We start from the raw sequence: 25,292 nt of genomic DNA, 5'->3' as shown, positions 1-25,292 counted from the left end.
ATTTTTCTTTGGGGGAAAGGGAGAAAACATTCTGTATTATTCCAGGAAGTTCATTACTTGCCCTGAGCTGTTTTTAATAGAGAATCTAGATGGGTAAAGAGAAACTAAAATGTAATCTTGCTACTTGGGGAGATGTTACAATCGTGTGGCAGATTCCAGCATATTAGTAGCCAGCCGGCATGAAGAGGCCATGTTTCTGGTTTGGTTTTGGTCTTTGGGTACACAGCCGTGTAATGCCTTGCTTAATCATCATGTGTCATGCCACTTTAAGCACTGGCCAGTTCCCTGAAGTGTTTGGGACACACACCCTCACACTCTCTCACCTGTCTCCCGGGGGATCGCCACTCTCCGCCTCTGTGCTGAAGAATACTGTACCTGTGTACACGCAGGTCAGCTGCTAGGAAACCTGTGCCACCAGGTCACGTGCCTGTTGCTATGAGTGTGGAGGTGCATTTTTCTTTTCCTTTCTTCCTCCTTTTGTCCACACTTTGTTTCTTTTAATTGGGGAGGAGGGGAAGAGGAGGAGGCAGGTTCCCGGGTCTTTCCATGCCCTGGGTGGTGGAAAGGTCTTGGATTCCTGGCTTCTCACTGCTGAATTATCTTTGGCTTCATTTTAGGGTGCCACACCCCCCATTGAGGCTGCACTCCTGGACTTTCCTCGAGAACAAGGAGCTTTTGAGGCCACAGTGGAGAGAAGTAGACCTCAGCCTGCAGACGTCCTCCGTGTCTGCAAGACCCAGGTCGCCAAGCTGGAGCTGTGGTTGCGCCAAGCCAACGTGGCGTTTGAGCCGGAAACTTTAGACACAGACATGCAGCAGGTGGTGGAAGCGGAGCTGGCTGGGTGCCAGGTAAGACAGGCAGGGAGGGGTGAGGGTTTACCTAGTCACCAACCTCCTGCCAAGGTGGGGCAACTTGCTCTTAAAGCCGCAGTGTGCTTCTCCCATGCCTTTCTAAAGCTCACGGTTGTTGTGGCCCCAGCTCTTAGTTTTCCAGTGAGACTTTGAAATTCTTTGTGTGATCAGCCCCTTTGAGGGAATAGGAGTGAATAACAGCCCGGAGTCGAGAAACTGGAACCAGCCCAGGGTCACAGTAACTGTGAACGTTGACCAATTCCCTTCTCAACCTGATTTTTCTCTTCTGGCAGCATAGGTTAGCTCACAGAAATTTTTGTCAGGATTAAATGAGATAAACTCACAAGGGTCTAGCATCAGGCTGCACCCAGTATCTGCTGTTGTGGTCCATAATCACAAGATTATTGGGAATAAATACTGAGCTCACCCGAATGAAACTAAACGGTATAACATTCAAGCTTGCAAAGACCAGAGAAAGCTTTGTACCATGTTAGCAGGGGTGCCCTGAGCCTGAGGAGGGTGAGGAGGTCAGCTTCCTTGTCTGAAGTCACTCTGAGGAAAGCTTGGTGGCTCAGCCCAAAGGCGGGGATTGGTGAGTCTCTCCAGGGAGAGCCTGGGATGACGACATCTCAGCGGTGTGATTGCTGTCATAACAGCAGACATTTGCTGGCTGCTTAAAGTGGCCTCTCCCCAAGCTGTGCCCAGAAGACTAGCCTTGGCCTCCTACCAGGGATGGAGATACCCTCCTGTCTCAGTGTCTTTCAAAGCACTGGCCCTGCCACCAGAATCTCTTCTTGCAAGAACCTGTCTTGTGGTTGGGGTAGCCAATTCCACTGGAGGTGGGTCCACCTCCTTTTCATCTACCCAGAACTACCTACAAGGGGAAGTGACAGGGTTTAGGGCAGGCTTGATAGTCACTTCTAATAGTTTTGTCTATTCTGGTTAACCTTCCCAGGAGTAAAGTTAAGCCCACTAACAGATTAGGGCTATACTAAGTTGTACCCCAAGAATCCTCAAATTTGAACTCCAGGTCCATAAGGCTATCTGATACTGATTTGCTACCAACAGGTAGCCCTCATGCCAATGGCTTGGTTACCACCAGGATTCCCATCCTCTTGCTTTGCATCCATTTTGAAGAGTGCTGGACTATGCAAAGATAAGATGTGCCCACCAGGGGGCAGTAGCACCCAAGAAGCTTGCTGTGGGCAGACTTGACAGGACTTTGAGTCTAAGGAACCAGGAAGTTCTTCCTAGAGGGTAGTGGGGTGTGACATGGGATCAATCCCAGGAGTCTTAGGCATGTAGTTAATGGCCTAACACAATAGAGAACCTGGTTGGAGAGAGGCAAGGCATTTTATTGATTAGTCTTATCTGTAGCAGACACAGCGAGGGTGTGGTTTTCAGGCTATAAATGACTGAAAATATGCTTCATTTGAACTATATTTAAATACTTAAACCATATTTAAACTGAATATATAGAAATTTGAGTTTGCCCAGGCAGTGGTGGCACATGCCTTTAATCCCAGCACTTGGGAGGCAGAGGCAGGCAGATTTCGAGGCCAGCCTGGTCTACAGAGTGAGTGCCAGGACAGCCAGGGCTACACAGAGAAACCCTGTCTCGAAAAACCAAAAAAAAAAAAAAAAGAAATTTGAGTTTGGCAATGGTGGGCTTTGAACCCTCTATAGGAAAATAAAGTACCAATCAACAAGATCACTTTTCTTTCATTTATATGACAATATTGACACCAGTGGTTTCATATTGAGACATAAAGTGCCCTCAATGCTCTGTAAAAAATGATAGGTTTATGGTGGAAAGTGGCCAGAGGACAAATAGATCAGTTAAGAAAACAATGTATTTGATAATTTAATGCTTGAAGTGGAAATTAAAATTAAAAACATGTGACTGAGCACTGGGGTTGGTAAAGAGCCTGCTCAGCATGCAGAGAGCCCTGCGGCCAGTCCTGAGCACCGTGAACCGGGTGTGGCATGCGCCTAGGACCCCAGTAATTGGGAGCAGAGGCAGGAAGTTCAGGAGTTCATGGGCATCCTCGGCTACATAGTGAATTTGTGGCCAGCCTTGGCTAAATGAGACCCTGTCTCAAAATACAAAGTATGTGATTTAAAACAGCAATTTTGTTCTTCTCTCTCTCTCTCTCTCTCTCTCTCTCTCTCTAATCATAAAATTGATAATATCCTGACAAAATTAGAAAAAAAATGATTAATGTCTAGTAATTTTGTCTGATTGAATCAACATTTTGGAAGGTCACTTGGGAAAATATAAAATGTTCTTTTCCTTTGACCTAATAATGCCTTTGAAAACAAAACAAAAAACTAGGGTCTCAGCATATAGCCCAGGCTGACCTGGAACTTGTTTTGTAGAGCAGACTATCCTGGAACTCAGAGATCTGCCTGCATCTACCTTCCAAGTACTGACTCAGAACAATAAATTAAAAAAGAAGAGAGAGAGAGAGAGAGAGAGAGAGAGAGAGAGAGAGAGAGAGAAACTAAGGAAATTTAAAAAAAAAAATTTAAAGAAAGAAAATATTCGCTGGCCCTGGTAACTCATGCCATTGATCACAGGCAGAGGCAGGTGGATCTCTGAATTGAAGGCTAACCTGTTCTACAAAGTAAGTTTCAGGCCAGCCAAGACTACCCAGTGAGAAATATAAAGATTGATCCTGAGAAACTAATCTAAGGGGCTAGAGATGTTAAGAGCACTGACTGCTCTTCCAGAGGACGTGGGTTCAAGTCCCAGCATCCACATGGTGGCTCACAACCATCTGTAACTCCAGTCTCAAGGGATCTGATTCCCTCTGGCCTCTGAGGGCACTGCACACACATGATGTGCAAACACACACGCAGGCAAAACACGATACTCATAAAAAAAAATAATAAAATTTAAAAGAAATCTTTAAGTACGACACCATTAACTAGTAAACAGAAGGCTGGGAAACAGCTTAAGTAAAGCAGGAACAAGCAGGAGTGAGCGAGTCATGGAGTATCCGTTTTCAGCTATCGCAGTGATCGATGGGAAGCTTCGGTTTGTAGACATATAAAATATTTGCATAAAACTGCTGCGTGGGTAAGCAAGCCAGCATAAAGTTGTGACTGTCTTTGGGAACAGCCCACTCCAAAGGCTAGGAGTGTGGAAGTATGTGCTGTTGAGGCCGTGAGGAACCCACGGGGATGCAGTAAGTAGTTTTCTAGGATAAAGGTTTTACAAGACACATTATTAGAAAATCTATTTGGAGGTGCAGTGTTTCTTGAACTGAACTTGGCTTTAGTCCCAAGTTGATTTTTGTGCCAGTGGCCTTGGCTGGGACGTGGTGTGTGCATGGCTGCCGACCCTGTGCCCGGCCAGTTGGCATGAAGGATGCACTCCTGCGTGTCTAGAGGATGCAGGAGTACTTGGAGAAGGGACGAGAAGAGCATGACTTACAGGGAAATGCACTTTCGGCAGCTGATTTATTTTTAGATTCATGTGCAGATTGGCGGGTGGCATCAGTCACTAAGCATTTGAGGTTCTAAATTACTGTCGTGTTCTTCTGGTCTTTTGGATTCACTTGAGAAAGGAATGAGCAAGGAGGAACTGTCAAATACTTGTGTGGAATTCTTTTTTTTTTCCTTTGATTGGCACTTGGGCTACAACAGAAAGATTAGAAAGGGGAGGGAAATATTCAGGTTTTCCACTGAATCTCATGTTTACACACGCTACATGATTTAAGTCATTAAACACAAAGCATATGCATTAAGGCAAAAATAAACAGTTGATTGATTGATTCCTCATAATGAATCTAGAGGGTAAAGTCTGTCATTATCTCTATTTTAAAGATTGCTTGAGGCACACCCCTAGAGTTCCTGAGCAAACATGGCTTGTGTGTGGTAAGAGTGGAATCCAAACCCACGTAGACTAAGTTGCACGTGTTGTTACCCAGCAATGTCTTAGTTAGGGTTGTTATCGCTGCATCAAAGCACCATGACCAAAAAGCAAGTTGGTGAGTAAGGAAGTCAGGGCAGTAACTCAAGCGGGGCTGGAACCTGGAGGCAGGAGCTGATGGGGGCCATGAAAAGATGCTGCTTACTGGCCTGCTCCCCATGGCTTGCTCAGGGGGATGAGCATCAACCCAGGGATGAGCCACCCACCAGTGGCTGCGCACCCCCCCCCCCCATCACTAATTGAGAAAATGCCTTACAGCTGTATGCATGGAGGCATTTCCTCAACTGAGGCTCCTTCCTCTCTGGTGACTCTAGCTTGTGTTAAGTTGACACACAAAACCAGCCAGTATAAGCAGGAACCATTCTCTGTCATATTTTCTAAAGAGATTACAGGGTTAGTTACTATAACATCTGTACTCTGGGTTGATTTAGTTCCACCCAAGGGTGATTGGATGTTCTTTTAGCACAGTATCGTATCAAAGTTTGTGTTTTCCCAAGGTTCCTTTCATCCTGTTTCTGGAACTTTCATATTCTCAGATAAAGAAAACAAATCCCACTTATGTTGGAGACTGAGTCCGTGGGTTAGGGCTGTAGCTTAGAGGTAGGTAGCAGTATGATGCATGCATGTTGCCCCTGGTTCAATCCCTACTCTACTCTCCTGAAATCCACTGTGGATAATCCAATGATGTTCTCACCTAGGCTATGCTGACAGAGATTGAATACAAGGTAGTCTCTCTGTTAGAGACTTGCAAAGACCAGGGCCTGGGAGACTGCGGAACCACTTACCATGAGGCCGAAGCTCTTTCCTGGAAACTCAAGACTGTGAAGTGCAACTTGGAAAAGGTCCAGATGCTGCTTCAGGAGAAGTACAGTGAGGACCAGGTAGGTATGAGGATGTGAGGACATCCCAGAGCCTGCCAACAGTACTCTGGGGTGGCAAGACAAAGCAAAGGCAGAGGAACTATCCTCATTAAAGAGTAAAGGACGTTGTGAAAGGAGAGGACACACGGGCTTCTGGGATTGCGCCTTCATTTCTCTTCACAGGTTTCTGGGCCTAGGTAGGTAGTGGGTGATGGCAGCAGGTTGGCTTGGGTGGATTCAGTGAGACTGAGGACTCTGTTGATCCTGAGGTCTGATTTTAAAGGAATCTGGGGAGTGAGCAATATGTCTTAGGGGTAAAAGAACTCTGCAGCCTAATGACATGAGTTCAACTCCCTGAACCTAAGAAGAGAACCAGTTCCCACAGGTTGTCAACCTACTTCCACATGAACACACACACACACACACACACACACACACACGTGCACACACACACAAACACACTAATCAATATTTTAATTTTTTAAATAAAAGTAATGAATTTGATTGGCTCCAATTGGCTAGAAGATGAACACATCATAGAAAATATATACATATATATAGGTAGATACTATTAAAGTTTTATATCAGGACTGTGGCTATATCTCAGGCATGCTTGCCAAACATGCACGAAGACCTGGCTTCAGTCTCCACCACAGCAGGTAATCCTAGCACTAGGGAGGTAGAGGCAGGAGGATCAAAAGTTGAAGGGTGCTGGGGCGGTGGTGGCGCACACCTTTAATCCCAGCACTTGGGAGGCAGAGGCAGGCAGATTTCTGAGTTTGAGGCCAGCCTGGTCTACAGAGTGAGCTCCAGGACAGCCAGGGCTACACAGAGAAACCCTGTCTTGAAAAAAAAAAAAAACAAAAAAAAAAAAACAAAAAAAAAAAAAAAAAAAAAAAACCAACAACAACAAATAAACCAGTGTTGCATGTCTTTATTCCAGCAGTCAGGAAGCAGATGGATCGCTCTATGAGTTCAAGGCCAGCCTGCTCTATATATCAAGTTCCAGGCCAGCCAAGCCTACATAATAAGACCCTGTCTCAAACTAACTAAAAAAAAAAAAAAAAAAGTAATAAAATAAGATGTCACTTCATAAAAACAACATCTGTTTCCAGAGTGCTTTTGTCCCTGATTTATAAATACATATTTATCTAATAGTTAAGTGTTCTCATGACATCTAAAGCATTCTGTGGTTTTGAGTGTAAACATGCACCTTAGAAGTGGATCTCACTGCAGAAGATTTGCATGAAAGCTTATGAGTAGTTCCCACTTGGGGACTTAGAGTCAGAGGAACGAGGCTGTCTTTGGGCACACGGGCTACGTGGTCTCTGTCATCCTGAGAATTTCCTCTTTAAGAAGATGTAAAGTAGACATGAGGGATACTTTAATTTAAAAACATAATACTAACCCTCTTGGCTCTTTTTGAGTTTTGGTTTTTTTTTTTTTTTTTTAACTTTGCTCTTTTAAAAAGGATAATAAATTCCCGGGCTTTTACAAATTCGTTGGACAAATTGGGCTGAGGAGAGGAGATGGTGGAAGAGGATCATCTCACTAGAGGTCGTAGCTCCGGAAGTTGATCTGAAATAAGGACATGAAGTTTTGTTAAATACCTGGGTGGTGGTGGTGGTGGCACATCATGCCCTTAGTTCCAGCACTTAGGAAGCAAAGGCAGGTGGACCTCTGGGTCTGAAGCCAGCCTGGTCTACAGAGACAGAGAGAGTTCCAGGACAGCCAGGACTACACAGAGAAACCCTATTTCAAAAAACCAAAAAGAAAAAAAAAAAGAAAAGAAAAAAAGAGAGAAAAAAAGTAAAAAAAAAAAAAATTTTTTTAAGTACTGTAAATAATAGCACCATATTGATAGCTAAGATCCATATGGGTCTTAAATAAACACTCTGCCGTCATGGAATGTACATATGTTGATTGGTTTTTCAGCAACCCTCCACTCTGAAGAAACAGTCAGAGCCCCACACCATCGTCCAGCCAGCTAGCCTTTCTGAGCTTGAAACCATCGTAACTGAAAGGCCACAGTTCAGCAGACAGAAGGACGTTCCCCAGCCACAGGTAACTGGCACCATCCCAGTTGTAAGGGCCAGAATCCAGCCTTCTAGATGATGTTTCTCTTTAGGCTAAAGTTCCAGCTGCCATTGGAGGGCTACATTGTAACTGAACTATTGTTGCTCGGGCCTGCACAACAAGCCGCTGACTCTGCTGCTTCTGTCTGCTTCCACTGGGGACCAAACCTTGATCCTCCATTAGGTTGCATCTTAATCAAACTAAGTGACCACCCCCAGGGCAAACTTAGCTGTATCCACAGCCCTCCTTTGCTTAGCCAAGCATATTCATTGCTAATTTTCCCCCATGTGTACCCAATATACTTTAAATAACAGTTGGCTATTGTGTGGTTGTTTTATGTTTTTGCTAGTTCGTTGTATCTTTGAGTTTGTTGTCTGTTTGTTTGCAATGCTGGTGATAGAATCCAGGACCTAGCACATTCAAGCCAAGAAGAGGCCAAAGCTTTTAACTAAGTTTTGCAGAAGTAGATGGTAAGACTAGGCAAGCAAGAGAAGAGGCACTGACTTGAGTTGTGCAAAGCTGGATGATTCCAGCAGAAAGCATTTTAGACTGCTAACAGGAAAAGCTGGATGGGTTAAGCCACTCACCTTGCATTCCCTTGCAGATTCTGGAGTTAAAACCATTGGAGCAGAAAGATTTAATCAAGTTCACAGAACTGAACGCTAAGAAAACATGGCTGCGGCATCATGAAGAGGATGAAGATTCCAATCAGCGATCAGGTTCCAGGTAAAGCATCTTTAACTTCTCTTAGGTTTTAGATGTGTGGGCGTTTGGCCTGCATGTATGCCTGTGCACTGCATGCCTGCAGCCTGAAGGGGCCAGAAGAGAGTGTTGGATCCCCCGGAACTGGAGTAAGAGCCAATTGTGAGCAACATGGGGGTGCAGGGAACTGAACCAGGATCTTCTGGAAAAGCAGCCAATGTTCTTAACCTCCGAGCCATCTCTCCAGCCTTAGAGAAAGCATTTTTAGCTATGCTGGACATTTATTAGATATACTGTTTGGGTTTTTATCTTTTTTTGTTGTTGTTTATTTAGTTTGAGACAGGGTTTTGTGTAACTGGTTCAGTGTGGCCTCAAACTGGCTATACGGCTTTCTGATCCTCCTGCCTCCAGCCCTGAATACTAAGATTACAGCTATGCACTACCACACTGCTACTACCTTGTGTGGCAATCAGACTGGGGCATCATGCAAACTAGAAGCACTCTGCCAGCTGAGTGACATCCCCAGTCCCATCAAAAAAAAAAATTGTTTATTTATTTTATGTGTTTGCGCGAGTGCTTTGCCTTTGTGTATGTATGTGCACCACCTGTGCGCTTGGTGTTCACAGAAGTCAGAAGAGGTCATCAAATCCTCTGAAACTGAACTTACAGAGGGTTGTGAACTTCTGTATGGGTTCTGGGAACTAAACCTGGGTCCTCCCCAAGAGCAGTAAGTGCTCTTAACATCTGAGCCAGCTCTCCAGCCCACCCAGTCCCATTTAGATATTTATTATTGGGAGAATTGCTTATTTTAAAATCCTGTATGAAACACTGGCTAAGTGTAATATAAGATTGTCTTTGTGTCAATTCTGTTCACATACACCCCTAACTCGCGCCCCCCCCCCCCCCCCCCCCCCCCGTTTTTTTCCTCCTCAAAAAGCAGCAAAGTCCCTAGTCCTGGAAATACAGCTTCAGATTCAGCTTTGCCACCTCAGGGCCAGAGTGGTGACAAATGGCAGTATCTTCACCATGAACTAACATCAAGACCAAATCCCCCTGTGCCTCAGCTCGTGGAGCCTCAGGTCTGTGTGCATCTCTGTCTCGGGGACCCAGAAAGGCTGATCTAGAAACCTTGTGTGCTCTGCATGGTGTATTGGTTTAATCTCAGAAACTAAAGAGCCTCATGGCTTCTTCCCTAGGCCCAGCCCTCCCTTCATGCTCCTGCAGTGGCCCCTTCTTTGGTTCGAGAGCTCGCTACAATGCCCATTTGCTTCTCTACCTCTAAGTTGGTTCATGTGTTGCTGGAACAGAACATCTGAAGGGAGGAAGGATGGCTTTGACTTGTAGTTTCAGGAGGTCATCTGTGAAGGGGAAGACATGGCAGCCAGGGCAGGTGCCATGAGTGGCTTGTAACCAGGAAGAGGGGGATCCAGAAGCAGAGCCATGCTGTTCCCCTCAAAACCCATACCCAATGGCCCACATCCACCAGAAAGACTACATCTTTAGGTTACCTTCCACAGCAACATCACCAGCTTGCAAGGGACACTCTGAATTTAAACTGTAATGATCTGTGCCCCCTATTAGAAGGACAGAGAAGAAAGTCCATATATGCTTGGTTCACATGAATACCTAGTATAGTGCCTGTGGCATCATGGAGTCTTAGTGTCTGTCTGTTGAAGGAATAGCATGTACTAAGTTCTACAAAACACCTTACAAACTCTAGAGTGGTTCATGCATGCCATTCTTTTTTTTTTTTTTTCTTTTTGGTTTTTTGAGACAGGGTTTCTCTGTGTAGCCCTGGCTGTCCTGGAACTCACTCTGTAGACCAGGCTAGCCTCGAACTCAGAAATCCACCTGCCTCTGCCTCCCAAGTGCTGGGATTAAAGGTGTGCGCCACCACTGCCCGGCCCATGCCATTCATTCATCAGAAGATTCTGAGGGGCCTACCATGTGCCAGCCCATGCCAATGGCACCTGTCAGTATGTATTTCCTCCAGCACACACCACTGCTGTTGTAGGTCTTGTTCAGACTGAGTTCTCTCCAATCTGAACGGGTGAGTAGCACGACCCTATAGCTCTGGGCCATCAGCTGTAACAGTGAGCCATGTACTTGGATGGCCTGGGCAAAGGTGCCCATGATTTCCTAATCACCAGGCTGGTGGGAATTTACTTCTTGCTCGGAACCTTATTTGACCATTCAGAGCTGAATTAACCTCCTAGGTTGGGCTTGTCTTGGTTGGTTCTTGTTAACAATACTATAAAATATGTACAGAAGTGTCTTTTAAAGTGCCTGTCAGCTCTTCCCCACCCCCCACCTCCCAGGAGAGTCCTCTATCACCGCAACCTGTTTTTGTCAGTATAATATTCTCAGTGAGTTTTTAAGACTTTCATACATGACATATGTATGATCATATGATATATTTTGATCATATTAACATATTCAATTTCCTTTTCTCCAACTTCTCTGATATATACTCTCTCCACCCACTCCCTCCTAACTTTAGGCCTGACTTAGTTAGAATTTTCTTGCTGTGAAGAAACACCATGACCAAGGCACCTCTTTTTTTTTTTTTTTCCTAAGATTTATTTATTTATTTTATGTATGTGAATACACTGTAGCTCTCTTCAGACACACCAGACGAGGACATCAGATCCCACTACTGATGGTTGTGAGCCACCATGGTGGTTGCTGGGAATTGAACTCAAGACCTCTGAAACAGCAGTCAGTGCTCTTCTCCAGTCCCCAAAAGGCAACTCTTATAAAGTCAAGCATTAAGTTGGGGCTGGCTTTTAGTTTCAGAGGTTCAGTCCATTATTACCATGGTAGAAAGTATGGCATTGTGTAGGCAGACATGGAGCTGGAGAAGGAGCTGAGAGTTCTATATGTTGATCCGAACGAAGGCAGCCAAAAGAAGACTGTTTTCTGCAGGCAGCCAGGAGGAGCTGAAACTCCACACTGGGTGGAACTTGAGCACAGGAGACCTCAAAGCTCACCTATACAGTGACACACTTCCTCCAACAAGGCCACACCTACTCCAACATAGACACACCTCCTACTACTGCCATTCGCCAAGCATTCAAACACATGAGTCTGTGGGGGCCATACCTATTTAAACCACCACGGCCGTCATATATATCTCCCACTGGTTTGGTTTTTTGAGACAGGTTTTCTCTGTAGCCTGGCTGTCCTGGAACTCACTCTGTAGTACAGGCTGGCCTCAAACTCAATTTGCCTGCCTCTGCCTCCTGAGTTCTAGGATTAAAGTTGTGTACCACCACTGCCCAGCTAGCCCACTGATTCTAATTTGTGGTGCCCATGTACTTATGGGTATAGGTCCATCCACTGGTGTATGAGGCCTCATGGGCTTTTCCGCATCTACTTTGGCATGTCCATTGGTGTTATAAAATATTTTTCAATTTGAGAAATTTACTCAAAATTCATTCTTCCTTCTGAAATATGGTTCATTTTCAGTGTTTGCTTGCCTTTTCAATAACAAATCACATGTGGATCTATCCTTAACTGTGATTTGGTTTTGTTCTGTTTTGGGGGGGTTGGGAGCTGGTTTTTCAAGACAGGATTTTTCTGTATATCCCTCTCTGTCCTGGAACTCGCTCTGTCGATCAGACCAGACTGCCTCTGCCTCTGAAGTCCAGGAATTAAAGGCTTTTTCCTAAACGTGATTTTTATCTCCATTCTAAGAGTTGGCTATACCAGGAGCCAACTAGTAAATGAACTACTATGTGGTAAATAGACTAGTTAAAAACTGGCTACGTTTGTGGTTTACTCTCTCACTTATTAAATTGAGAGGTTAAAGCTGAGAACGTAGTCCCGTAGTTGAACACTTGGCCTGCATACAGAAGACCCTGGGTTCAATAAACAAGTAAATATATACACATATACAGACATCTATAAATTAGTGGCTTTATTGATTCCTTTATTCGTGTTTTCTCCTTTATTTTATTTTATTTTATTTTTCGAGACAGGGTTTCTCTGTGTAGCCCTGGCTGTCCTGAACTCACTCTGTAGACCAGGCTGGCCTCAAACTCAGAAATCCGCCTGCCTCTGCCTCCCAAGTGCTGGGATTAAAGGCGTGCGCCACCACCGCCCAGCTATATTTTGTATTTCTAAATCAAAAGCTCTCCCTCATTTTAATATCTAAGCAGATCCTGGGTTCTCTCTTCATAGAGACAAGCCACAGAAGCTCCCTGAGAGGGGAACTCAGAAGACTGCATGCTGAGCCAGTCTTACCTGTTACATTAGCCATCACTAACTAGGTTTCTCTTTTCCAAATAGGTGGCCATAACTACGAGCACTCTGCCCAGTGTGAGCATGTATAACTTTAGATGCCCTACAGCCGACGAACTGCAAACTTACACCACCCAACTTGAAGAGCTACGGCAAGAAGCAAACACTATTCAGACACAGGTAGAAATTACATATTGTGTATTTTCCTCATTGCAATAATATTTAGAGAAAAGAAAGCTATGACATCAGCATGCACATTGGTCATAATTTCCTTCACAGACAAATAATGGAGTCATAATGGAATGTCTTTGTTTAGAATTGGGATTTTTTTTTTTTTTAACTTGCTGATTTTGGTTGGTTGTGTGGTGCTGGGACTTGAACCCAGGACTTTACATGCTCTAGGCAAATGCTGTCTCACTGAGCCTCACTCCTAACTATTTGCCAGCTCTGGTGAATTTTGCAGTGGCTACCTAAAGCATTACATGCAAAGAGTTCTGAATCCGGGCCCAAGATCAGCTAGATATGTGTGTAAGAGGGAGTGGTAATTGATTAGTGATGTCTACAGAGTGCTCTGGGATGGAAGGGTAGGGAAGGAACATAGGCAACCTTGAGTGGGTTTAATGTTGTCTTTCCTAAGACCTAAGGAAATGAGTCTCACGTGGGGCTGAATGGAAGCAGGCTAGTTAATATAGGGGCTATGGCACACTCCCAACATATGTGTAAATAGTCAGGAACTCAGGGCAAAGAAAACCATGGTTCCAATAGCTTATGCTAGCATAGAGATGTGACTCCCAAACTTACTAGCCCATGGCAGCTCAGCCCCTGGGGACTGCCCCCTTGGAAATGGACCTATCAAAGTGGCCTCAGCTTCCACGGTCAACGCATAGCTGACCCTCTGACCTTTCCTTTCCACCACCCAGCTCTATCTTTAGGGTACTTTGCCTTCTCTTCCTAGCTAACGCCTTAAGCACCTCCCGTGTAAGTACCCTTCTCTTAGCTATCCTTCATTAACCCACTGTCTCTACATTAAAGTGAGGAGAAGCTGCAGGTGAAGTAGCTCATACCTGCTATCCCAGCACTCAGGAGCCAGGAGCAGAAGGTTTGTGAGTTCAAGATCAGCCTGAGCTGATCACAGTTTGAACACAGTGATTGAACACCTCAAAACTGTGGAGGCAGGAAGCAGGAGGGGGATCTCTGCAGCTTCACCTGGATGGCCACGCTAAGGAAGACCCTCACCTAGTGGTGGGGCCCTTTCAGTTCCATTCAACACTCACTTGCCTGATATTCTTCAGCTTGTTTTTCTCAATGTTAGAAAAAAAAAAGCTCTTTATTTTAACTCTATTCTACAGTATAACTCACAGATTAGTAGATTAGTTCACCTGGTAATAAAAAACACTAATTAGTCAATCATCTAGTGAACATTAGTTGAAACAGTTTATGGTAAGTTTTTTTTTAGGCATTAAGCCCAGAGAATTAAGATCAGTGGTTAAGAGTACTGCTCTTGAGTCCAAGACACCATGAACATAACCCATAGAACCAGCTAACCAGGGCTCATAAGTGATCATAGACACTAAATTGACAGTCAGGGAGCCCGCATGGGTGTGACCCCAGTCTTCTGCCATATGTTATGGCTCTGTAGCTTGATGTTCTCATGGGACTCCTAACAGTGGGAGTGGGTTTCTGACTCTTGCGCCTGCTTTTGGGACCCTTTCCTCCTACTGGGTCCAGCCTTAATACAAGGGGATGCACCTAGTCTTACTGCAACTTGATATGCCACATTTGGTTGGTATCCCTAAGAGGCCTGCTCTTTCCTAAAGGGAACTGGAGAAAGAAAAGAGTGCATCTGGGAAAGAGGGAGGGAGGGAAGGATGGGGAGGAGAGGGGAGGGGAACTGACTGACTCTTAGTTCTCGGCAACCATTATCAGGTGACTTACAGCTTTCTGTACCTCCAGTTCTCAAAGATTAAGACTTGAAGTCTAGAAGATTGGATGCCTCTGGCTTCCATGGGCACCTGTCATGCATATACCTACACACAGACACATACACATAATTAAAATACTAAAAGCAAGTCCTCTTTTACAGTATAGTGTAAATTGTGCACTCTAATGGAAAGGTGGAAAACAAGTTTAGCAAGGAATCCTGACATGGTTTTTTCCCTCTTGATTTAGGGAAGTATGACGGAAGGAATGTCTATCAGTTTGGATAAAAGACTGTTTGAGCTCCTTCTGAGCCTCAGTCGGTGCCTGGGCAGCGTGGAGGAGCTGCTGCAGAGGCCTGGGCTTCTCAGAGAGGATGCATCTGCCCAGCAGATGTTCTTCCAGGTAGGGTACACCTCTCGCCCCTCTGTCTGTCTTTCTGCAACTATACATGTGGCCGGAGCTCATTGCCTTCCTCTCCATCTTGTAGAAACTGGCTCTTGAGCTGAAGAAACTTTATTTAGCTCTGGCCGACAAGAAGGAGGATCTTCTGAAAGCTGTGACTTGGCCTGGCAAGGATGCCACGTTGCTACCAGAGTGTATGGATGCTCTGAAAGTCAGCCTGGAGCGTTCACAGAGCAACGCTGCATGGAGGAGCTCATCCCTGAAGGCAGGCCTTGACCACAGCCGCAGCTACCAGGTGCGACTCTGGCACAGGGCTAGATGGACCCCAGTCGCTGATAGCTCTTACAGGAAGTTCGAGGGAATGGTGAAGCCTGCCTTTGCTCTTGGCGGGGAGACTGCTTGAAACTGAGGCTCCCTTCCAGAGCTGTGGGTGTCAAGACGATCTAACATGATGTTTCTTTTCTTGTGCTGCATTTGCTACTTAGGGATTGTCACAGAGAGGAGTCTTAACACTGTAGCCCAGAGAGATCGGTTACTGTTCCTGACAATCCCGTGATAGTCCAGGGCCTCAGTGGATTGTTAAGGGGGAGTCTTGAGGCAGACTAGTTAGAAATCTGCTCAAGTTGTGTAATGAAAAAGAAATGAAACAAAACACCATTTACAAAGGGATATGGCCCATAAAAAAATCAAACCTAAGGGCCTAGAGAGATGGCTTAGTGGATAAGAGTGCTTGCTAGAAAATATAAAAGCAGGAGGACCTGAATTCAAGTCCCCAGCAGCCATGTAAAAGCCAGGCATGGCCATGCATGCCTGTAGTCTCAGGACTGGGAAAGAGACAGGTAGATCCTGGGAGCTTGCTGGCCAGCTTAGACGGCATCGAGCTTCTGGTTCAGAAAGAGACTCTGTCAATGGTGGTGGTGGTGGTGGTGGTGGTGGTGGTGGTGGTGGTGGTGGTGGTGGTGGTAGTGATGGAGAGTGACAGAAGGAAATACTTTTTTTGGCCTCTGCATGAAAACAGGTGCATATACATCAAACACACACAAAACTCTACCCTACCCCACCCCACCACCAAAAAAACCTGAATCTGGTAAAGTTTCGAGAATCCAAGTAAAATAGACATAAGAGAAGAAGAACCTATCAGCACCCAGGGGTGCTGTCCACCAAGTCCAGAGCAAATGGCTCATGGTTTTCTTAAACATGTGAATCTAAGAAGTGAGGGGGAGGGGAAGAGTAGGGAAACTGGCCAATTAAAGAAGTTGTCCAGATTTTTATTCTATTGCGGTGCTAACCGCCACAGACTCTGTTGTGACATGAAGCCCTCAGTGATATCCCAAATGAAATATGAACAAGAAAAATTGTAAGCAGTTTTAGAAGTGTGCGCCTTGTCTGGACAACTGATCATATGAAGGAATTAGGTTGTAGTATTTCTAGCAAGAAAGGGTGTGTATCCTTTAATAGAGAGTACCAGAAGGGCTAGCGAGATGTCTGGATGTCTGGTGCCTGCTTCAAAATAATCCAACGGGAAGGGGGCTTGGTGTAGCTGAGATCCAGGGGTGGGGTGGGGTGGGAGCGTCAGCTGTCAGTTAGTGATGACTGAGCGCAAAGATAGACTATCTCTGTCTATGTGTGCTTAAAATTTCCAATGACGTATTAAAAGGGAGGGAAGTCTAAGTGAGACTGCTCAGCTTCTTACATGTACCTTTTTCATGTACAGAATGAAATAAAGCGATTATACAACCAACTTGTCAAGAGGAAGACGGCTTTACAACAGTCTGTGAATGAAATCAGTGGGCAGAGTGTTGCCAAACAGCTTCAGGTAAACAATCAGAATGTTCCGGTGAGCCTGACCTCAGACCAGAGAGTCTCGGGTACCAGCTGTGTGTCTAAAACACCCCTTGGCAAGTGTGGGTGACATAAGTGGTTGTTCGGATGAGAGCAATTAATGTTGACCTTTGAACTCACAGCTCACATACTTCCTGAAGCACAGTATCTTAAAGCAACAGACTTCATTTTCACCTGCTAATGGGCAGAGGTAAAATATGTCTGCTGTCGTCAAAGGTGTTGGTATTTGAGGCCCTTCCCTCCTCCGCTGAAGCTCGGTTAGTCCGGCTTCTAGGGACCAGTAGGCTGATGTGAGGGTTTTAGGCATTAGTACTCTTCTGCTCAGCAGTGGCTCCCTTCATTTATCACAAACCCCACCACGTTCCATTACAGCTCTAAGATCTGGATTTGTGTTCTCTCTGAAGAGGCAAAATAAGAGGCGGAGGATGTAGCTGGATTGGTAGAATATTTGCCTATCATGCATGAAGCCTGGGGTTTGGTCCCCAGTACTGAATAAACCAAACATGATTACCTATAATTCCAGAACTGGGGAGGCGAGAGCAGGAGGGTCAGAAGTTCAAGGTCATCCTCAACTAAATAGAGAGTTTAAAGCCAGCCTGGGCTTCCTGAGACCAGATAGACAGACTGGAAGGATAGTTATGCAGAGATCGATCTATCAGAGCTGTGTAAGGATGGACCCTGCAGCAGTGCCTGCTATAAAAGCTGTGACCGACCCAACGGCCTTTGAATTAATTAAACAGTTGTCCATGATTAAAGCAGCATGTACCCTGAGGATGAGATGCTGTGTTCCAAGGAGTGAGAGAGCTGGGGTAAACACATGGCAGAACACCTGGGTTTAATCTCCAGAGGCATGAAAATGGACAGGTGGATGTTTTTCTGTTATTTCTTTCTTTGGATTTTCATTTTCAATTTTTGGGAAGTATCTACCTGGCTGGTCTTGTATTTGGCAAACTCTTTTGCCTTAGCCACCATGCCATGCTGCTGCTGCTATCATCATCATCATCATCATCATCATCATTATTATTATTTTGATATTATTTGGGATTAAAGGCATGCACTACTACCTCCGGCCCAAGCTAGTTAATTTTTTGAAAGGTAATGGTGTAATGGTTGTGAGAAGTGCTGAGGAGCTGATAAGAGACCACGAATAACCCGATAGACACATATGCCTCATTCAGTATGGGCTTAGAATATGCTGGGAACAAATTTAACCCTGGCACTTCCGGGAAAACCAACAAAGAACTGCATATTTGTGGTGACAGGGACTGAGGTAGGAGCTGAAGTTGTCACCTTTGTTTGTTTCTGTCCTCCCACGGACTCCTGTTTGATTCTGTTTTAACCACTCCGTGTGCTTCCCGACTCATTGAGGGCTCTTCTCTCTTGTCTGGTTTCTCCCTTAGAAAGCAGATGTGCATACAGCAGAGCTGCAGAACTCCGAGAGGCAAGTCGCCAAACTGAGAAGCGAAGGGGAGAGGCTCCATTTCCCTCACGTGTTACTCCAGGATGTTTACAAGTTAGAGGTGCGTGTGTGGGCAGAAGGGCTTGGGTCTTCCTCCAAGAATTTAGATGTGTTCTTTGTCTGATTTTTTTCCCTGGCTGAGATCTGTTCTCTCCATTTCAGGATGTTCTTGACAGCATGTGGGGAATCCTGAGGACCAGATACTTGGAACTCAGCATCCCCTTCCTCTCCAAGAGCCAGCAGGCCTTGCTTCAAGGCATGGCGGAGCTAGTCAGTATTGGAAAAGAAAAGCTTGCAACTGACCCTTTACAACATGCCAGGAGTAAAGCTGCTTTAAAAGCTCAATTACAAGATCACAAGGTAAGAGCCCCTTCAAGACCCTTGCCTCCAGTTGTCCCCGAAGATGAGAAATTACCCCGCGACCCTGTGATGAAGAACGTAACATTCCCCTAATTACAAACTCTTTCAAAATCTTACTGTGGAGCAGAAATTCTGGGAACTTCTAGGAATGGGGTTATGGATAGAAACAGACTCTATTTCTTACTTCTGTGGAGCTCTCTGTTGATTGAGAAGACAGTCATTTCACCAACAAGTCTTTAAGCAAATCTATAACTAAATGTATATTCATCATCTGAGAGCGTGTAATGGGAGAAGCTGACTTAGGGAGGTTAGGAAAAGGGTTCCTGAGAACAGGAGACAAAGGGAAGGTTGACAGACTAATGCTTTAGTTACTATTCCCATTTTCCATCGGCCTTAGCATGGCGCTGAACACTGAACAGAAGATCTCTGTTCAGAGCCAGCCTGGTCTACTAGCAAATTCCAGGCCAGCCAGGACCACATTCTAAGAACTTGTTTCACACACACAGCAAAGTCCCTGTTTTAGCTTAGATCTTTGGTAAATAGACCTTAATCTAAGAAAATTTAGAAGATGAACACTGTGCTAGTGTCCAGGGCAGAGTGGAAACACCCTCACAGTCGTGTCCAACCTTTTGACATTGTCATTGGTGACATTGTCATTGGCCAAGTTTGTACTCAAGAACCAGGCAATAGAGCAACACCCTACACCCACCCCACACACACAAAGTCATATGTTTTAAATAAGCTTAGAATTTTGTGTTGGACTGTATTTGTACCTATCCCCTGCCACATGGGGCCTATAGATCATGGGTTGGACATTGCATGTGCTGGACCCTGTCGGATGCTTTGACAAACCTTCTACGTATTTGTCCATTTCTGGGGATGGAAGGAGGGATTCACATAATGGAGGAGCCATTCTAAACAACTAGAATTAGCAGCTGGATAAATGCAGACACCATGGGAAGTATGACCTCCCAATCTTAAAGATGCCCAGTCTGCCTCTCAGCAAATCCCTCTCACTTGGCCATTTTGTTGAGTCTCAGTGGGAGCTGAGAACGTCTGTCTGTCGACTGTGGGTTGCTCGGGTTCATATACTGAACATTATTTGAAGCCAGCCTATCTTCAGATTTATTAGCCACCTCCTAACATTCTAAAACTTGAAATAATTAAATTAGATCACAGCAGAAACTGACATTTACTAACACTAATGGCTGCTGCTTAAAATAGATTATTTGGTGGAAATAGTACTTAAGGATAATATTTCCTTATAAATTGTTTAAAATTCCATCTGTTTGCTCATAGACTAAGGGGTTGGTCCACTTTAATCCTCATTTCATTTGCTTATACATTTGAGTTTATGTACATATATATGCATATATACATGTATACATATAATTCTATATATGAACTCTTTGGTTTTTTGAGACAGGGCTTCTCTGGCTGTTCCTGGCTGTCCTGGAACTCACTCTGTAGGCCAGGCTGGCCTCGAACTCAGAAATGCACCTGCCTCTGCCTCCCAAGTGCTGGGATTAAAGGCGTGTGCCACCACTGCCCAGCTATATATGAATTCTTGAGATAAGGGATTAAAAAACAAAATTAAGTCAGGCTTGGTAACATAGGTCTGTAACACCATCTTCTTTGAGAAACTAAGTCAAGAGAAACACAAGTCCAAGGCCTTCCTAAACCACTTAGCAAGACCCTGCATGAAAATATCAAGTAAAAAGACTCGGGGTATGTCTCAGCCATAGAGCCCTTGCCTAGCATGCCTGAGGCCTTAGGTTCACACACACACACACCCAACCCCCACCCCCACCACTAGTACCAGAGGGAGGCTGGTCAAAGGAACTGGGGTGAAGAGTTAAAATATTTGGCTTTTATAATTTTCCTAATTCAACAATAAATATTAGAAACCTTTTCCATGTCACAGGGATTTTTCCAGAAGCTTGTTGCTGACATGTTGTTGATTCAAACCTATTCGGCAACAATGTTTCCTCCCTCGTTACAAAAGGGAGAGGGATTTGGAGCAGAGCAAGTGGCAGAAGTGAGAGCCCTGGAGGAAGAGGCCTGCCTGCGTGGTGCACAGCTTCAGAGCATGTTACAGGTATACACATTGTACCATCTGTTGCCTGGACTGCCTCGTTTCACCCACCACAGGGGTCCGGCATGTGTGTGAGCATCACAGTTCAGGAAGGTGGACCCGGCTCTAGCCTGGACTCCTCCCCACTTCATGCAAGGTCAGCTGTGTAGCTACATAACGGTGTAGGTTTGTCTGTGGATGGGTAGCATTGAAGGCATGTGCGAGCCTCGATGAGATGGTTTGATGAAGCAGTTCATGGGTCACAGTCTAGGTTCCTTCAAGAGCCATTGGGGATACTGAGAACACGGTCAGAAAATGCTTCTGTGTCAATCTTGCCTCAGTTCAAAGAACAATCCTCTTCAGCTTGAAAGCTTTCCCCTTCACTGCCTAAACCATTTACAACAGATGTTAGCCCATAAAGGACAGCTTCAAAAGGAGATATTCAGCTTTATATTAGGAATACAGTGTTATTTCTCGATGACAATATTTATTTTCTAGTTACATTGTCAAATCGTGTCTTAGTTCCGGTTTTACTGCGGTGAACAGACACCATGACCAAGGCAACTCTTATAAATGACAACATTTAATTGGGGCTGGCTTACAGAGGTTCAGAGGTTCAGTCCATTATCATCAAGGCGAGAACATGGCAGTCTCCAGTTGGTGCAGGAGAAGACAGTTCAATATCTTGTTTCGAAGGCAAACAGAAGACTGGCTTCCAGGCAACTAGGACGAGAGTCTTAAAGCCGGTGCCCACAGTGACACACTTCCTCCGAGAAGGTCATATCTCCACATAGTGCCACTCCCTGGGCCAAACATATTCAAACCACCACAAATTGGTTTTATAGTAATGGTGATTTTAAAAGGTTTTATGGAGCCAGTGAGTGTTCTGTAAGTCAAGTGACTGTTATTTGAAAGGAAAATTACTAAGGTTATTTTTCTAAAAGACAGTTTTTAATGTCAATAACTCAGTTCTTCAGTGTTTAGGAACTCTAGCCAGTGGGCTACCATAACAGTATGAGGAGATAGGACAATATATTCTGAACACCACAAGTAGAACAAGGCAACATGAAGGGTAAGGACTCTTCGTGAGGGAAGGGCATAAGTGCATCCTCCCCTACTACCCTCGACCATGAGCTCAGGTAGCCTGCCAGGTAGGCTTCAGGTAGCTCAGTAGAACTGTGTCCACTAAATTTTAGGGTTCCATCAGAGAGACAAGCATAACCTGAAGGAGGTTTCTGTTAAAAAAAAAAAAAAAGATTTTCAAAATTAGCACCTTGCCTTTCCCAGTAAGAACAAGACTCTTACATTGTTAGATCTTTACCGGGGTGCTCACAATAACACCTCAGCTCATCGGCTTTTTTCTCTTGATCCCATTACCTGGTTTTACAGTGCCAGCATAAAACACTGGTGCCAGACAGGAGGCATACGTCAGGATAGTACAACCCTTACCCACATGTGTGACCCTGGGTCCCCAGCACTGCAAGCAAATGAACACATTCTAATACCAGTGGGATTAAAACACACACACACACACACACACACACACAGCACCTTTCAAAAGCAAAGGGATCGTTTCCCACTGGAGACTGAGTTCTTCCTGATAGTGCACCTGGAGTCCACTTGGCATCCGAGTTTCAGTTTGTTCTGATCTCAGTGTTTGTCTTTGGCTTTATGATTGTCATTACATGGAACTTGTTCCCTCTGTTTATTCTCTAGAAATGGGAGGAATTTGATGAGAACTATGCGTCTCTTGAGAAGGACCTGGAAGTGCTTGTCTCTTCGCTGCCCTCTGTGAGTTTGGTGGAAGAGACGGAGGAGAGATTGCTGGAAAGGATCTCATTTTACCAGGTACTGTGCTTCTCGGTTTATGACAAGCCTGGTCCATGACAAGCCTGGTTCACAGTGCTTGGTGAGCTGTGCTGGGTAGGCCGCTGGGGTCTGAAGCTAAATGATTTCATTGAAACCCAGGGTTATTTATCATGCAGCTCCCTGACAGATGTACTCAGGAGGGTGTGGAGGCCCTTCTTCCAACTACCCTAGTGTATCCCTTTCCAACAGTTCTGATTTATTTTTTATATAAACCACTGAGACTGATTAGTCTACATGGATATGGGGTCATCCTTCTGGTGGAGAGCACTCAAAGAAGCAACTCTTCCCTCCCCCAGAGCCACTAACTGCTAATAGCACCATGGTCAGGGGCAGGACCTGGGAGCCCTCCCTTCTCCATGCTGAAAAAACATTTTAGATTTTGTTTTTAATTAGGTGTATATTTGTGTATGTGTGTGTTTATGCATGTGAATGTGCAGTGCCTGTGGGGTCCAAAAGATGGTGTCATATCCCCTGGGTCTGAATTTACAGGCAGTTGTAATCTCTCTGAAATGGGTGTCGGGAACTGAGCTCTGATCCTGTTTAAAAGCAGTGCCCACTCTTAACCATGGAGCTGTCTCTCCAGTCCCAAGTTATTGAATTTTTTTTTAATTAATCATTTTTTTTGTTTATATTTCAAATGATATCCCCTTTCCCAGTTACCCCTCCACAACCCCCTATCCCATCCTATCTCCCCTCCCCCCTCCTCTTTGCCTCTATAAGGGTGCTCCTTCACCCACTCACCCACTCCCACCTCCTATAGCATCCTCCTATGCTGGGGCATCAAGCCTCCACGGGACCAAGGGCCTCCCCTCCCACTGATGTCAGATGAGGCCATCCTCTGCTGATATGTAGCTGGAGCCATGGATCCCTCCCTGTACACTCCTTGGTTGGTAGTTAACAAAACTAGGAGCTGGTTCTTTGATAAAATCAACAAGATAGATAAACCCTTAGCCAAGCTAACCAGAGGGCACAGAGACAGTATCCAAATTAACAAAATCAGAAATGAAAAGGGAGACATACAACAGAAACTGAGGAGATTCAAAAAATCATCAGATCCTAAGCTGTAATCTTTAACTGGCTCGCTCTTGTGCAGGTTCAGGTGATCACAGTAATGTGAGTTCACAGTGGTGTGAGTTCACTGTGCAGCACTTCCCAGACCTCCTCTCTACCCCCCATCTTTCACAGTCCTCCTGTGTTATTCTCTGTTAGTATAGAAATAAGATAAAAATAGAAAACATATACTTACAGTGTGATTCTGACTGAACATAGCCTATGAGACGCATAAGATCTGTTACCTGCCTCCAGAATTATAGAAAGTCTTCAGGCTGGGTTTGTTGACACACACCCCTGTAATCCCAGCATTCCAGAAGTTGACACAGAATTGTGACTTTGAAGACCGCCTTGGATGCCCAGTGAGATATCAAAACAAAAAGGGGAAGGGGGTTAAGAGAATGACATTTTCTTGGGGTTGAACACTGTATTTCTACTTGCTATAGACCCACAATTAAATAGATCTGCATTCTGAATCTTTGGGGTGAGGTGGGACATAAAAGTTACAGGATGTGCCATCCAAACACCTAGATGAATACATTGAAAAGTAAGCCACAGTATATCAAGAAACTACCTATCTTGTCTACAAACCCAGCACTTAGGAGGCAAAAGCAGGAGGATCTCTGTAAACTTGATCTCAGTTTGGGCTAAAGCATGAGTGTTTGTCTCAAAAAGCAAGCAACGAAAAAGGAAACAAACACTAGTCAATGTCACTTGAAAGAGTATAATTCTAGTAATGTTGAAACCTTTAATTTGCCGGGTGGTGGTGGTACACGCCTTTAATCCCAGCACTTGGGAGGCAGAGGCAGGCAGATTTCTGAGTTCAAGGCCAGCCTGGTCTACAGAGTGAGTTCTAGGACAGCCAGGGCTACACAGAGAAACCCTGTCTCGAAAAAAAAAAAAAACAAAAACAACAAAAAAAAGAAACCTTTAATTTGTGTGTGTGTGTGATACATGCATGTGTGAACACATGTGTGTGTACCAGAGTAGAATGTCACCTCCTTCTGTTGTATCCTATACCTTGTTTTAAGATGGACTCTCGCCGGGCGGTGGTGGTGCACGCCTTTAATCCCAGCACTTGGGAGGCAGAGGCAGGCGGATTTCTGAGTTCGAGGCTAGCCTGGTCTACCGAGTGAGTTCCAGGACAGCCAGGGCTACACAGAGAAACCCTGTCTCGAAAAACCAAAAAAAAAAAAAAAAAAAAAAAAAAAAAAAAGATGGACTGTCACTGTGTAGTCCTGGCTAACCTGGAACTCACTATGTAAACCAGGCTAGTGTCTAAGTTAGAGTTTTACTGCTATGAACAGACACCATGACCAATGCAAGTCTTATAAAGGACAACATTTAACTGGGGCTGGCTTACAGGTTCTGAGGGTCAGTCCCTTATCATCAAGGTGGGAGCATGGCGTTATTCAGGCAGGCATGGTACAGGAGGAGCTGACAGTTCTGCATTTTCACCTGAAGGCTGCTAGCAGAATACTCACTTCCAGGTAGCTAGGACTAGGGTATTAAAGCCTATACCCACAGTGACACACCTACTCCAACAAGGTCACACATGCTCTTAACAGTGCCACTCCTTGGGCTTTACAATCAGAGATCCACCTGCCTCTGCATCCTGAATTTGGGGATTAAAGGTGTGCATTACTTG

At 44.9% G+C, this 25,292-nt stretch overlaps 1 protein-coding gene and 1 long non-coding RNA gene across 12 annotated transcripts in view; one reads left to right on the top strand and one right to left on the bottom strand.

Moving 5' to 3' along the window:
- LOC143437089 (uncharacterized) overlaps positions 1-512 on the bottom strand; it is a 31,290-nt gene extending 30,778 nt beyond the window's left edge. Inside the window, exon 1 of one of the 2 annotated variants that reach the window (XR_013106764.1) lies at positions 376-512. This is a non-coding gene — a long non-coding RNA (uncharacterized LOC143437089). Of the gene's footprint in view, positions 1-323 lie in introns of both variants that reach the window. The other variant, XR_013106765.1, reaches the window with a different exon arrangement.
- Positions 1-25,292, top strand: part of Syne2 (spectrin repeat containing nuclear envelope protein 2) — a 309,215-nt gene that overhangs the window by 202,430 nt on the left and 81,493 nt on the right. For 6 of the 10 annotated variants that reach the window (XM_076921988.1, XM_076921985.1, XM_076921987.1 and 3 more), the window contains exons 66-78: positions 618-848; positions 5,487-5,669; positions 7,584-7,712; positions 8,329-8,450; positions 9,364-9,505; positions 12,717-12,848; positions 14,838-14,990; positions 15,076-15,285; positions 16,705-16,806; positions 18,233-18,352; positions 18,454-18,651; positions 20,576-20,749; positions 22,442-22,573. In XM_076921988.1, coding sequence (XP_076778103.1) covers positions 618-848; positions 5,487-5,669; positions 7,584-7,712; positions 8,329-8,450; positions 9,364-9,505; positions 12,717-12,848; positions 14,838-14,990; positions 15,076-15,285; positions 16,705-16,806; positions 18,233-18,352; positions 18,454-18,651; positions 20,576-20,749; positions 22,442-22,573 — 2,028 coding nt within the window. Of the gene's footprint in view, positions 1-420; positions 448-617; positions 849-5,486; positions 5,670-7,583; positions 7,713-8,328; positions 8,451-9,363; positions 9,506-12,716; positions 12,849-14,837; positions 14,991-15,075; positions 15,286-16,704; positions 16,807-18,232; positions 18,353-18,453; positions 18,652-20,575; positions 20,750-22,441; positions 22,574-25,292 lie in introns of those variants that run through there. The other 4 variants (XM_076921989.1, XM_076921984.1, XM_076921990.1 and 1 more) reach the window with 3 other exon arrangements.

The sequence above is a fragment of the Arvicanthis niloticus genome, chromosome 23 (genome assembly GCF_011762505.2).
Source record: "Arvicanthis niloticus isolate mArvNil1 chromosome 23, mArvNil1.pat.X, whole genome shotgun sequence".
NCBI lineage: Eukaryota > Metazoa > Chordata > Mammalia > Rodentia > Muridae > Arvicanthis > Arvicanthis niloticus.
Note: the sequence above shows the minus strand (reverse complement) of the source record. Positions and strands in the feature narration are given on the sequence as shown.